The sequence below is a fragment of the Rhineura floridana genome, chromosome 1 (genome assembly GCF_030035675.1).
Source record: "Rhineura floridana isolate rRhiFlo1 chromosome 1, rRhiFlo1.hap2, whole genome shotgun sequence".
NCBI lineage: Eukaryota > Metazoa > Chordata > Lepidosauria > Squamata > Rhineuridae > Rhineura > Rhineura floridana.
Genome location: NC_084480.1, coordinates 48,077,711 through 48,092,303, shown reverse-complemented (window position 1 = coordinate 48,092,303; position 14,593 = coordinate 48,077,711). Strand labels below are relative to the sequence as shown.

Here is a 14,593-nt window from a genome sequence, read left to right as displayed (position 1 = left end):
ATAAGAACATAACAAGGGCCTGCTAGATCAAGCCAGTGGCCCATCTATCCTAGCATCCTGTTCTCACAGTGGCCAACCAGATGCCCATGGCAGTCTGCAAGCCGGACCTGAGTGCAAGACCACTCTCCTCTCCTGCAGCTTCCAGCAACTGGTGTTCAGAAGCATAATGCCTCTGACTAAGGTGGCCATTGATAGATCAAGTGTAAAGAAATTATGAAAGCTTTACAGCCTGGTACTAAGCATGTTTACTCGGAAGTAAGTCCCACTAAGCTCAGCTAGTAAGGACAGATTTATACTTTACACAAGGGTTTCTGCAGGAAGTAGAAAACATACATGTGTTCACATTTGAAAACTACAGTCCCTGGACACATGTACACTAGTGTGTCCTTCTTGCCCACACTTGAAACATTTGCTGTAGGAAATGCTGATGTACATGCAGCAAACACATTTGCCACATAAAGGGTAGATATAACCTTGCAACATTGCAGCCTTAATTTTTGCTGACTATTTTTTCCATTTGAGCATCCTCTGCTTTAGCAGGAACTCTCAATGGCTGTAGGTTCCAACTTTTCTTTCATAAATTCATACAGATTTGCCCCATCCTTTTCTGAGACTTTTTGGTGATCTATTTAGTACTGATTTGTATACCTTTCCATACTACTGCTGGAGTTCATATGTGCTGCAGTTTTAAAAGACTGTACACAAGCCTGGAAATAACTTTTTCCCCTTCAGCAAGGCTACCATTTCCATTACATCAGTGAAGGGAAGGCAAAATGTTTGGAACCTTAATTAGGCGGCTTCTTCTTTGTCACTACTTTTAATACAGATTATTTTCCAGGATATTGTTATCTAGAATGGATCCTACGTTGCAGCAGCTTTGTACCACTGTTTGCTGTTCTCTACACAAAAACTGTGAACAAAAGTTTTTTTATCGCAAGCTTTTCAAATATTGTTTAAACTTAAATCAGAGTTAGTGTATTGTACCTGAACACGTACCCACCAGATTAATCAGGTCTGTGAGCCCTGGGATTTGGAGGTTAATGCTGTGTTTACAAATAAACTCAATCTCTGGAGATAACTTTTCTACAAATCACAAACAAAGACAATTAATGCAAATGACTGCATCATTTTAATCACCTCCCTACACACAGAACAAATGCATTATTAAAAATTGCAGCTCTGAAATGAACTTTGTATCAAATATTTGCAGTTATTTCTTCAAACCTTGAGTTCAAAATTACAATAAAGCAGAAGAAAGAATAGATAATATGCTTTAACTTCTCTGCATATCTTTACAAAACAGTGGTATCAATGGTGGTACAATCCAGGCAGGACTCTACTACATGATCTTGCTGGACATGTAGCTCAGCCCTTTAAAAGGTCTTACTTTACAGCACAATCCTATAAAGGGTGGATAAAAAACTGATTAAAAAAAAACTGGATTTTTTTAAAAGCAGATCTAATTTTTTTTAATACAATAGGAAGTTTGTCTCTCATTCCTACCAATCAAACATGGGCATTCGTTTCAGTTTTTCATCTCATGAAAATGGCTCTGCCCTGCTTAACTCCTGCTTCTTTTAAGTTCTGGACTTTCAGTTTCTGTGACTAAAGTTACATGTGCAACAACACAGGTTGGATGGGAATGGGATTGTTGTTCTGAGTTTATGAGGTGGGTGGTGGAACTGGGCCACACAAGGCAAAGGAATTAGGATACAGACAGTACAGTAGGGCCCCACTTTTCAGCGTTCCATTAATACGGCAGCTAAAATTAGAGTAAGACCCCACTCATATGGCGCTTGTACAGCTTTTATGGCATTTTTCGGGCATCGGGTACCATTTTATTGGAGGAGTTCCGCTTTTGGGCTGGTTTCGCTTTTAGGCGGGGGTCTGCAACATAACCCGCTGTATGAGTGGGGCTCTACTGTACAGAGAAGGACAGTTGGAGGCAGAATATAAAAGAACAGTGGAGAAGCTGGGGGGGAGGGAACAATACAGACTCAGCTTCCAGTTCCTATATTCCTATATGTCATGGTTTCTGGGCATAACAGAGACCCCATCTATGAATATTTTGAATAAATTCCTTCCTTGGGCAATACCCCTACCAGGGAATAAGCGTATCTATAGACTTCCATTGCAATTATTTTCTTAGGCTGACCTTTTTCTCTGCGTAGCTTTGGCTTGGATTGGGGCCTGCAGGGGCGCTCCAAACAGGAATTGGATGTTGCATAAATCCCCCCCAGCCCCTTCTCCAACATGCCCCCAGAATGCCTTTAGGCCTTCCACCAGCTTCCACCAGCACCCCCTTCGGCAGGCTGGGCTTTCCCGGTGGACCCCCCGACTGAGCCGGGGTGAGGGGCTTCTGCCAACAGAGTCCAGAGGAGCCTGGCTGAGCCAGGACCCTGCCCAGGGGTCCATCATATCCAACTCCCCTTAGCCTGGCATAAATACAAGTTAGATTGCACCCTTAACTAGGTTTAGAACCTATAACCTAAGTTACAGTACAGAAAGATACAGTTAAGAGTTGCCACTGGGCGACATTTTCTTATTCTATATTACACAACATGCCCCCTTATTTTGGAACATCATGGCAGGACCATAATGGTGATGCCGTAAGTCCATTCCCTGTTTTACTTCAGCATAACTCAGCTTCCCTAAGGAACTCCATTCTATATTTGTTTTCTAAAAAAACAAGTGTCTGCAGCTTGACACAGGCATATTATGTGCTAAATTATGTTGCTAAATTAATAAAAATCAAATTGTCTAAACAATTACTAAAAGTGTACCTTGTAAAATGCTATAGTGTGTTGTAAATTAATTTGTTTTAGTAGTAAGATTTGTACCATTGCTTAAGAAATATGTGAAGAACTGTAAGTTACAAACTTGATTTAAATCAAGGGTTTCTCTTTAAATCAATCCACCCTAATCCTATATATGTCTACTTAGAAGACAATCTCATTATGTCAATGGAACTTATTCCCTAGTAAGTGTCCTTAAGATTGCAGCTCTAGAGAAGCACAAATTCAGTTTAGTTCATTTTATTCAATGTATATACCGTTTCACAGGCATAATAGCACAAAAAATACGCAACTGAATCTGTTAAAATGAAACAAATATACTAAAATTGTTCATCCACAAAAATCACCCAACAACGTAAAATAACCACCCAACTCACATGCTGCTTGTTCAAATACTACGGATGATAGTAAGAAGAAAGGCAGGAATGAGCTGCCACTTTTAAAATTTTCATCTAGCAAATATAATGTATCAGATAGCTTGAAATACAGTAAAAGTGAGTGGACAGAAAGAGTGGCAAGTGGAATAAAGTTGTAACTGGATAGCTCACATTTTAAACAAATGTCCCTTGCTCAGGAATGTTACCATAACAGAACACAGCTACTGTATGGATATCACAGCTATGGTTTAATGTGAAATGTAAACTGGATCAAAAGGTGTTTCTTCCAAACCTCAATGAAAACAAATCTGAAAAAGCATTTGCATTTGAAGAAAAAACAAAGCAAAGTGTAGGTGTATAATGCTTAAGAGCTTCCAGACTGTCAATGATTTTGGGTAAGAGTCAATTATATACAAGTTTGTGCAATTACAGTTGATTAGTGCTCCTGCAGAACAAACCTGCTTCCCCCACCCCTTGCATCAGACTTTTTGCAATAAGAAGAGTGATGGGGAAATGCACTGGAAAAAGTGGAACAACAATTGCTTGACATGCCATCTAACCTCCCTGTACACTTTATGAAAACAAATCAGAATGAATGCTCAATAAACAGGGTGTCTGGAAGTGATTTAAGTTGTAAGCAGGCATAATATGTGAGATTGTAGAAAACCTTTATTGATTACAAGGTGTTAGACCTAAAGACTATTGTTTTTAAAGGTGTTTTATGTTTTAATGTTGTACATGTGGAAGGAAACTCTCTTCACCATCAAATTTAGGAGAAGCAATCAATTGGACAAGTTTATTGCAATAAATAAAATACTGATGTACATCAGGAGAGAGCCCAGTGCCAGCTGCCTGAACACAAAAAAAGTCTCTCTGCCCATGTCATAATTACACAGTTATATAGGCAAAGCAAATGCATCTATTCATAACCATATATGGAGATTAACATATAGTGAGGAGGGGTTTTCAGAGCATGTGATAAGTACCCTCTGAATGTCACATACATACTTCATGACTCTAGTTTATTCCCATTTCAAGTGTACTCGGTAACTGTGAAATCTTTTCATTAACCACAACTTCTAGATAGCTGGCACAGTGTACTATTACCAGCGAGGAAGCCCATCCCTGCCAAGAGAAGGACTCTTCACCCATCTCTCACCCTCTTCCTCTGCCCACTTTGCCATCATCGCAGTGTAGTCCTCCCCCTACTGTTGAGGAGGCCTTTTATGAGTTGGCCCGGCCACCCACACCCCGGATCGATAGGCGTTTGCACCAGCAATCCCAGCGAGCTCTCACTATCCCTCTGAGGAGAAGTATGTCCGTGTACTCCGTAGTGACTTGCAGACCATGCAAGTAGGGTCCCCGTCTATCCTTATTTAAGGTCAGTGAGGGGGCATGTTTGCTTGCTGTGACAACATCTTAGTGCAGTATAGTCGTGTCTTCCATTCAATTTATGAGACTGAAGTCTATGTAATCTGTAACCTGATTCATGAAGCGCTCCGAATTTACTTTATTCATTAAAGCTACTAAAGAAAAACTCACCTCAGCGTCCAAGTCTGTCTTCAGTGGTTTCGGGGAGGACAGATATGGTGATACAGAAATACTTTTATAATTAATTAAATAAATAAAGATCCTTTGAGTGGGAGTCCTACCCATAGAAATAGCACTTCCAATGCCCACTAATGGAAGAAAAGCAATTTTCACTCATTCCCCTTTCCCCCTGCAACCCCTTGAGCACCAGAAAACCTGCATGGGAAGGGTGGGCATCCTTTGAAACAGCATGAGAGGGGGTTCAAGGTGCTACAGAAGAAAGGGTGAATAAGCAAAGAAACCTCTTGTTCATTCATGAAAGCCTCTGATGAATTGAAGGTCCTTTCATACAGAAGCCTTAACTTACCAAGTTGGGGGGCATAGCTAATACCGTGGAAGACAGAAACAAAATTCAAAGGGACCTTGATGGGCTGGAGCATTGGGCTGTAAACAACAGAATGAAATTCAACAGGGATAAATGCAAAGTTCTACACTTAGGAAAAAGAAACCAAATGCACAGTTATAAGATGGGGGATACTTGGCTCAGCAATACAACATGTGAGAAGGATCTTGGAATTGTCGTTGATCACAAGTTGAATATGAGCCAACAGTGTGATGTGGCTGCAAAAAAGACAAATGCTATATTAGGCTGCATTAACAGAAGTATAGTTTCCAAATCGCGTGAAGTACTATTTTCCCTCTATTCAGCACTGGTTAGGCCTCATCTTGAATACTGTGTCCAGTTCTGGTCTCCACACTTCAAGAAGGATGCAGACAAATTGGAACGGGTTCAGAGGAGGGCAACAAAGATGATCAGGGGACTGGAAATAAAGCCTATGAGGAGAGACTGAAAGAACTGGGCATGTTTAGCCTCGAGAAGAGAAGACTGAGGGGAGATATGATAGCACTCTTCAAGTACATGAAAGGTTGTCACATAGAGGAGGGCTGGGATCTCTTCTCGATCCTCTCAGAGTGCTGGACATGGAATAATGGGCTGAAGTTGCAGGAAGCCAGATTTCGACTGGACATCAGGAAAAACTTCCTGTTAGAGCCATACGACAATGGAACCAATTACCTAGAGAGGTAGTGGGCTCTCCGACACTAGAGGCATTCAAGAGGCAGCTGGACAGCCATCTGTCAGGAATGCTCTGATTTGGATTCCTGCATTGAGCAGGGGGTTGGACTCGATGGCCTTATAGGCCCCTTCCAACTCTACTATTCTATGTTTCTGTTATACCATTTCCATACTTTTCAGAGCATGCATGAACTTGTAAAACCTTAACTTTTTTTCTGAAATAAAGCTTTTTAAATCCTAGAACTATTGATGAACAAGGTTATACAAGAAGTAGTGCCCCATAACATACATATTCTGTGAACTAGCACTATAACTGCAGAATTGGGGCCAGGAGAAAACCCTAAGTGGCATTTCAATACATTCTGTAGCAGAGACTTGGGATCTTGGTAGTAATTCGGGTTACTGATGTCCCAATATTAACTCCCTACCCCATTTCACAGAAATATCCCTACTTCCCATTATCTTATGTAGAGCATACAATCTATGGATACAGAAGAACACAGAATTGTGTCAGTGTTTATTAATCCTAAAGCCTTTGCCTGATTTTTTAATTAAAAATGTCAGTGCAGAAATAAAAATAAGGGAATTTTCCTGGTTTTTTTAATAGTTAGGGACTTCAGTCTCAGCAGACCAAGTCCCCAGCAAGGCCCTACAGCTGCCAGGGGCCAAAGATGTTTGATGTATCACCAGTCTGAACCACAGACCCAGTGTGATCACTAATACACTCTTCCTATTGGTTTCCCAGCACACAGTAAGCCAAAAGGGAGGATGTCACAAGGATCATGGTGGTGAGAGCATAATACATTGTTACACTAGGAGTGGGGAAGGTAGTCTCTTTTTCATAGACCCAAAAAGAACTGGAGCCATCCCCATTTCAATTTTCAGTATACCCAAAAAATCTTGAAGGTATTCCTGCTGACCCAAAGACATTATCTATTTTTTCTTCCTAGGAGGCCTCATTTTCTTCTAGTGCATAGCATGAGTCAAGTATTGTCAGCTGTTTTCACTTTAAGAGACACAGGTGACAAATTGGTTGTTTTTGTTAAATCTGGAAGTTATACTGAACCAATTCCATAATTGCATGTGTTAATCTCTAGGAAATAACTAGGGATTGAAACAGGTCGACCAAGCAAAGACTACATTCATCTGAATCAATCAATAGCTCTAGCAGTGCAGATGCAAAGGAATCCAGGGTGTGTCAATTAATTCGTGGAAGATCGTCCATTTAAAGGCTTAAAACAATGGTTGTTTTGAAATGAATCAAGATGTAATATAGCACAACATCTCATGGTGCATCCCTCAGTAGTAGGTGAGCCTGGATTCACAACTGAAATTATAGACTGCATACCAGCAAAATAAACACTGGTTCAGGAATCAGTCTGGCCCTTCTCATTGGGTTTCCTTCGGGTTATCTGCATTTTTAAAAAGCATTGTATGTGGTTTTCTATTAGTTCATTGCCAGAGCTTGGAAAAGTTACTTTTTTTGAACTACAACTCCCATCAGCCAAATCCAGTGGCCATGCTGGCTGGGGCTGATGGGAGTTGTAGTTTTAAAAAAGTAACTTTTCCATGCTCTGTTTGTTGCCTTATTCATTGCAAACTGCTTCAAGGTGACATCACTAAGGATCAGCCAGTTTCTGCTTCAGACTTGCAGAACCTTCCCCTCCACCCCCGAGCTCAACCCCGGAGTAAAAAAGGATTTTGGATTGAAGGCACCTCCGCTATAAAAATATTACATGTGTCATCACTCTCAAAGCTAAACTTGAATGGATTGGGAGCTCTGAATGATGCCCTTGAGGACTTCCCCAGCACCCATGAAACCTCTGAGCCTTCCCCTGCCCTGCTCATTTCCCCTTTCTTAAGAGGTGGAGAAGGTGGTTACCTTTCTGCTCTTTGAAAAGCACATACAGCGGAGAGAAGTTGGAAAAGTGATGATTTTTCCAAGTCCCACTTTCAGCTTGATGTGCTTTCCAAGGCTCAGATCAGCATCTGAGCCACAGGACAGAAAGCAGTGATTGACAAGATGTGCGAGAAAGGGGAGCAGCCTGGGAGAGTAGAGCAGGTGGGGAAACAGAGTGTCAGGGAGGGAGAGAATGGAGTGCCCGAGAGATGGAACACACACATACACAAGTTGAATCCAGTAAAACAGATCCTCTTGAAACTGCATATTTTTTCCATAGGTTCTCCACTACTATCATTATCAAATCACAGATCACATCTATCTGTGCTTTCCAACACAGCCATGGTGCAAAAACATGATATAAAGTATGCATACTCATAATTCCTCTTAAAACCACCATCAAATAACAAATCAAGTCTATGTACACAGATGTGTTCTGTGATTTGTTGGTAGTTTTGTTGTAATTCTATGTAAAAAGCATGAAGATCCATGATGATCCTTGCCTTGGATTGTTTCTGTGGTGCTGGCAAGTACTGGATCTGATATTTACTGTGCAGTTTACCACTTTTAAGCTTTAATTTTTTGGTTTTTGTGGAGTGAGGGACCCTGTGTAAAATCGTGCAAATTCAAGATCCATATTCAAGAGGGTCAGTTCTAGTGCTACTGGATCAGATTTTTACCCAGATGCCTTGGGAAAGTGTGTGTGTATTTGTGTACGTGCGTGCATGGGAGTGTGTACGGGAGGGGCACTGGCCTGGGGAAAGAGGGACAGAAGCAATCAGAGGTGGTTGTGCCCAAAAGCACTCTCCCAAAATTCCAAATGCACCCATGGGTCCAAAAACCATTGGAGATCCTGCTCAGTGGTTTTGTCAAGCAATCTTAAACCACTGATACAGGAAAGGGACTTTTCTGTGATGATAGAACCAGAGTTTGGAACACCCGCCAGTTCAACTGATGCAACATTAACAATATTACAATATTTTTAGTACCAGATCAAGCCGTTTTATTTGGCCAGGGGATTTTTATTTATTTATTTATTTATAAAGCTATTTGTATTTCGTTAAAACCATCAAAGCGGTTCACAACACGTTAAACACATTTAGATTGGTTTCACTGCCTCTCCTTGCTTTATAGTTTTGTTGCCTCTCAGTTTTATTGTGTTACCAAGAATGTGTGATTTGATGTTTTATTATACTCTATTTTTTAATTATTGCACACCACCTCAGAATCTATCAGGATGAAGGGCAGCACCAGCATAAGTCCAAACATATTACAACTTTTTTGACAATCTGTTCATTGAGCATTCTTCCTCCTTTGCTTACAGAAAGCCAAACTGGTTTAGACCTAAGACCCACCTTTGACTCCCAATTTGCAACACGAGACCCACTCCATATTTTCACATCTGATTTACACTTGGAAGGAAGTGGAGTGCCTTCAAGTCGATTCCGACTTATGGCAACCCTATGAATAGGGTTTTCTTGGTATGGGGTATTCAGAGAGGGTTTACCATTGCCTTCCTCTGAGGCTGAGAGGCAGTGACTGGCCCAAGGTCACCCAGTGAGTTTCATGGCTATGTACACTTAATTGTGTTAATAAGGCACATTACTAATCCTGAAATGGCAATTCAGAAAGCAATATACAATGTTACCTTAGCGTTACTACTAAATAAAAACCAGTGATTTTTACACTTGATATTAGTCAAAGGCTGAGAAGAGACTGAAAATCAGTGTGGGTTTTTTCTCACAATTTCAGTGGGATACCTGGGCATGTTTGTTCCTGATTTCATTCCAGTGAGGGGTGAAATTAGAAAGGCTAATTTGCAGCTAATTTGGTATGGCTTAACTGTTTTATCTTGAGGGTTATCATTGTTGATAAGCTTTGCTCACAGAGATAGGTGGCACCAAAAGGCAGAAATGGATACAGCTCTGCTGTATCTTGCCCTGCAATGACTCACTTTGTGTGCTGTCGGCGCGGTTTGTCGGCGTTGCCTGTCGCCCCGCCTGCTGTCGCCGTGTTGGGGTGGGCTGGGTCATCATTGCTCCCACTGCCTGTGCTTTGTATGACTTCGTCGTTTGCGGTTTCGGCCGCCGTGGCGCTGCGGTCTCGGGTTTTGGCTGCCGCCGCTGCTGTTGTTCAGGGTGCGGCGGCTGCCGTGGCCGGCTGCTGCGGCGCGGCGGGCCAGGCCGGGCCGTTGCTGCGTGGCTGGTGTGTGGGCGCTGCCGTTGCCGCCGCCGGGTCGCCCTGCCTCTTTGCCGCCGCCGCTTGTCTGGGTGCTGCTGCCGTCGTTGCTGCTTGGGCGGGCATTGTTGTTCGCCTGGCTGCGGGTGCTGTCGCTGTTGTTATCGTCGCGACCGTCGCCATTATTTGCTGTCATCTGCCGCTTGCCTGGGTGTGGGCGTTGCCGTCGCCACTATTGTCATCATTATTGCTGGATGTAGATCGGCGGGATTCGGCTGTTGCTGTGGGTCCCTTCTCGAGGTGCGTGCCATCATCATCGTTGCTGCGGTTTCTGGTTATTGTTGTCATCTCATGTGGGACAGGCTGCTGTTGTCGACGTCGTGAACGTGGACGTTGCTGCTACTATTACCTCAGCTCCGGTTGCTGTCATCATCTTGGCCTACTACCATCCTGGCCATACCAGACCGTCTGTTTGAATGTTGAGTGTTTTAACGCCTGTTGCTATTGTTTTAATTGTGGTTTGTGTTAATGCGTTTAAATGAGTTTTATTTGAATGTGTGAGTTTGAATTTATGTTTGTTGTGTACTGTGTTGTGTGTGAATGAATGTGTCTGAGTATATGAGTACGTGAGTGTGAGTCTTTGTGTATTTTATTATGTGCCTGGGAGAGAGGACCTTGTGCCGAGCGGGGGGACTTTTGGGGGCCCCAATTAATGTAGTGACGGGTAATGGGAGGTATGGTGTTGTGAGGAGAACATGCCAGTTAAGGGGAACTCGTCCCAGACAAGTTGTGCCTATTCCTTGTTCCGGTCCTCCTCACATCCACAGGATTGTTGGTTGTCCTATCAGCCAGCCCTCGGATCTCCAAGTGTTGCTACTGAACGCCAGGTCGGTACATAATAAAATCTCCCTCGTCCACGACTTAATTGTTGATGAGGGTGCCGACCTGGCATGTGTAACCGAGACCTGGGTGGGTGATCAGGGAGGAGTTACTCTCTCCCAGCTTTGCCCACCTGGGTATATGGTTCAACACTGTGGTAGATCCGAGGGTTGGGGAGGTGGGGTAGCTGTGGCCTATAGGAGTTCTCTCTCGCTCATCAAGCACCCTGTCCAAGTGACGACTGGCTGGGAGTGCCTCCACCTTGTGCTGGGTCAAGGAGACAGACTGGGAATACTGTTGGTGTACCGCCCACCCTGCTGCCCAACAGCTTCCCTAACTGAGCTGACAGAGGTAGTCTCGGAGGTATTGCTGAAGTCCCCCAGACTATTGGTACTGGGAGACTTCAACATCCATGCCGAGGCTGCTTTATCTGGGGCGGCTCAGGACTTCATGGCCTCCATGGCAACCATGGGGCTGTCTCAATTTTATGTTCACCGCCCAGAGAGCTATCACTAGTCGGGCGGTATATAAATTTAATAAATAAATAAATAAATAAATAATTTGCTACTAGCCCAACGCATGTGTCGGGGCATACTCTTGATTTGATCTTTGCCACTGGACATGGAGATGGTGACCTGGAGGTGGGGAGTTTTTCATCGACCCCATTGTCATGGACAGATCACCGCTTGTTGAAGTTTAGGCTTACAGCAACCCTCTCCCTACGCAAGGGTGGGGGACCTATTAAGATGGTCCGACCTCGGAGACTAATGGATCCTCAGGGTTTCCAAAGGGCTCTGGGGGATTTTCCGGCTGATAAGACTGGCGCTCCTGTCAAAGCCCTGTTCAAACTGTGGAATACGGAAATGACCCGGGCCGTGGACACGATCGCTCCTGCGCGTCCTCTCCCATGTCGAGCTCATGCAGCTCCGTGGTATACCCCGGAGCTGAGAGCGATGAAACAAGAGAGGAGGCTTGAGTGCAGATGGAGGCGTACTCCTGACGGATGCAATCATGCCTTGGTAAGTGCCTCTACAAAATTGTATACAGAAGCGGTGAGGGCAGCGAAAAAGCGATATTTCGCTGCCACCATTAAACCATCTCTCAACCGTCCAGCGGAGCTCTTTAGAATCGTCCGAGGGCTTTTACATTCTAGCCCTCAGGATATCAGAGAACCATCGGTAACCCACTGTAATGAGTTCACTGGGCACTTCCAAGATAAAATCTTATGCATCCGTCGGGACTTAGACTCCAATATTATGGCAGTTGAACCTAATGAGGTATCCAGAGCACGGTCTTGTCCTCATTTATTGGATGAGTTTCAGTTGGTACACCTTGAGGAAGTGGACAAGGTACTTGGACTGGTGCGTGCAACCACTTCTGCTCTAGATCCTTGCCCTTCTTGGTTAGTGAAAGCTGCCAGGGTTGAAACAGCCGGATGGGCCAGGGAAGTGATAAATGCCTCCTTGAGAGAGGGAGTGGTCCCTAGTCGTCTAAAAGAGGCAGTAGTAAGACCACTCCTGAAGAAACCTTCCTTGGACCCAGATAATTTGAACAACTACAGACCGGTAGCGAACATTCCATTTTTGGGCAAGGTCTTGGAACGGGTGGTTGCCAGCCAGCTCCAGGTGCTCTTGGATGAAACCGATTATCTTGATCCATCTCAATCCGGTTTTAGGCCCGGTTTCGGCACTGAAACGGCCTTGGTCGCCCTGTATGATGACCTTTGTCGGGAGAGAGACAGGGGAATGTAACTCTGTTGATTCTCCTGGATCTCTCAGCGGCTTTTGATACCATCGACCATGGTATCCTTCTGGAGAGACTCACGGAGTTGGGAGTTGGAGGTACCGCTTGGAAGTGGCTCCGCTCCTACTTGGTGGATCGTCTCCAGAAGGTAGGGCTTGGGGAGCACTGCTCGATACCCTGGACTCTCCATTGTGGAGTCTCGCAGGGATCGGTTCTGTCCCCCATGCTTTTTAACATCTACATGAAGCCGCTGGGTGCAGTCATTAGGAGTTTTGGAGTGCGTTGTCACCAGTATGCTGATGACATGCAACTCTATTTCTCCTTTTCATCTTCATCAGGTGAGGCTGTTAATGTGCTGAACCGTTGCCTGGCCGCGATAATGGATTGGATGAGAGCTAATAAACTGAAGCTCAATCCTGACAAGACAAGACGCTGTTGGTGGGTGCCTTCTCGGCCCAGACGGTGGATGTCCAACCTGTTCTGGATGGGGTTACACTCCCCTTGAAGGAACAGGTTCGTAGCTTGGGGGTTCTTTTCGATCCATTCCTGTCTCTTGAGGCTCAGGTAGCCTCGGTGGCACGGAATGCGTTCTACCACCTTCGGTTGGTAGCCCAGCTACGTCCCTATCTGGACAGTGACGACCTCGCCTCAGTTGTGCATGCTCTGGTAACCTCTAGATTGGACTACTGCAATGCGATCTACGTGGGGCTGCCTTTGAAAACAGTCCGGAAACTACAGCTAGTGCAAAACGCAGCAGCCAGACTGTTGACAAGGACCAGACGGTCCGCACATATAACACTTGTTCTGGCGCGTTTACACTGGCTACCTATTTGTTTCCCGGCTAAATTCAAAGTGCTAGTTTTGACTTATAAAGCCTTACACGGTGCGGGACCACAATACCTGGCGGAACGCCTCTCTCGATATGAACCTACCTGATCACTATGTTCAACATCAAAGGCCCTCCTCCGAGCTCCGACTCACAAAGTGGCTCGGAGGGTTGTAACAAGATCTAGGGCCTTTTCAGTGGTGGCCCCCGAACTATGCAATAGTCTTCCCGACGAGGTGCGCCTGGCGCCTACACTTCGATCCTTTCGGCGCCAGGTTAAAACCTTTTTATTTTCCCAGGCATTTTAACATATTTTATTGTTGTTAATATATACCAGGCCATTAAATACTTAAATGTATGTTTTTAGTGTTTTATTGTCATTTTATTGTATTTTTGCCTTGTATTCACTTTATGCTGTACACCACCCTGAGAGCCTCAGGCTTTGGGCGGTATAAAAATCGAATAAAATAAAATAAATAAATAATAATAGCTTCACTTGCCTATTCTGAATATTCTGGAAATGCAAGACTTTGGTAATGTTCATTGCTGAAATTATGCATAATATAATATCTTACCACATATGGAGCAAGAAATGCCAGATGTCCAAGCTGGATTTAGAAAGGGAAGAGGTACCAGAGATCAAATTGCAAGCATACATTGGATAATTGGATCATTCAGACCACAGTATTCCCAGTCTCTATGTATGGATGTGAAAGTTGGACAGTGGAAAAAATGGACAAGAGAAAACTCATATTTCTATTTTTCTGTTTCTGCAATGATGGCTAACGCCACTTAGAATGCATTTTATTAGCTGTAGTGTGCAAGTTATGAATAAATAGCATATATTATAAAGACCGTTCTGCTGTTTGAAGTCTGACTCCCAAATAGAAAATTTCTGGTACCTCCCAAGACTCAAGAATTCTGGAGTGGGGTCTCCTCTATCTTCTGCCTGCACTGATAACTATTGTTGATACCCTGTGAGCTTAGAATGATGAACTAATGTTTGACATTCAAGGACTCCATGTAGATACAGAAGAAAGGAGAAAGCAATAACCCTTGACCCTGTGCATTCACTGGAAAGGGGGCCAGCCTTGCCGATATCAGTGATAAAAGCTTTGCCACGACTCACCTGATGTGGCCTCACGATCCACCTGTGGTTCCCAACCCAATAGCTGAAGACCTATGGATTAGACTATATCCAGTCTTTATTCTGATTTGTTTGTGGGGTATTTATACATCTTCCTGTTAATCATTTGCTCATCCCAGACATTTCAATGCATTTCCACATCA

At 43.8% G+C, this 14,593-nt stretch overlaps 1 protein-coding gene across 14 annotated transcripts in view; it reads right to left on the bottom strand.

Moving 5' to 3' along the window:
• Positions 1-14,593, bottom strand: part of ANKRD31 (ankyrin repeat domain 31) — a 143,645-nt gene that overhangs the window by 104,751 nt on the left and 24,301 nt on the right. For 9 of the 14 annotated variants that reach the window (XM_061620689.1, XM_061620719.1, XM_061620698.1 and 6 more), the window contains exon 3: positions 1,001-1,083. The exons of 4 other annotated variants lie outside the window; for them this stretch is intronic. In XM_061620689.1, coding sequence (XP_061476673.1) covers positions 1,001-1,083 — 83 coding nt within the window. Of the gene's footprint in view, positions 1-996; positions 1,084-14,593 lie in introns of those variants that run through there. One more of the 14 variants, XM_061620740.1, reaches the window with a different exon arrangement.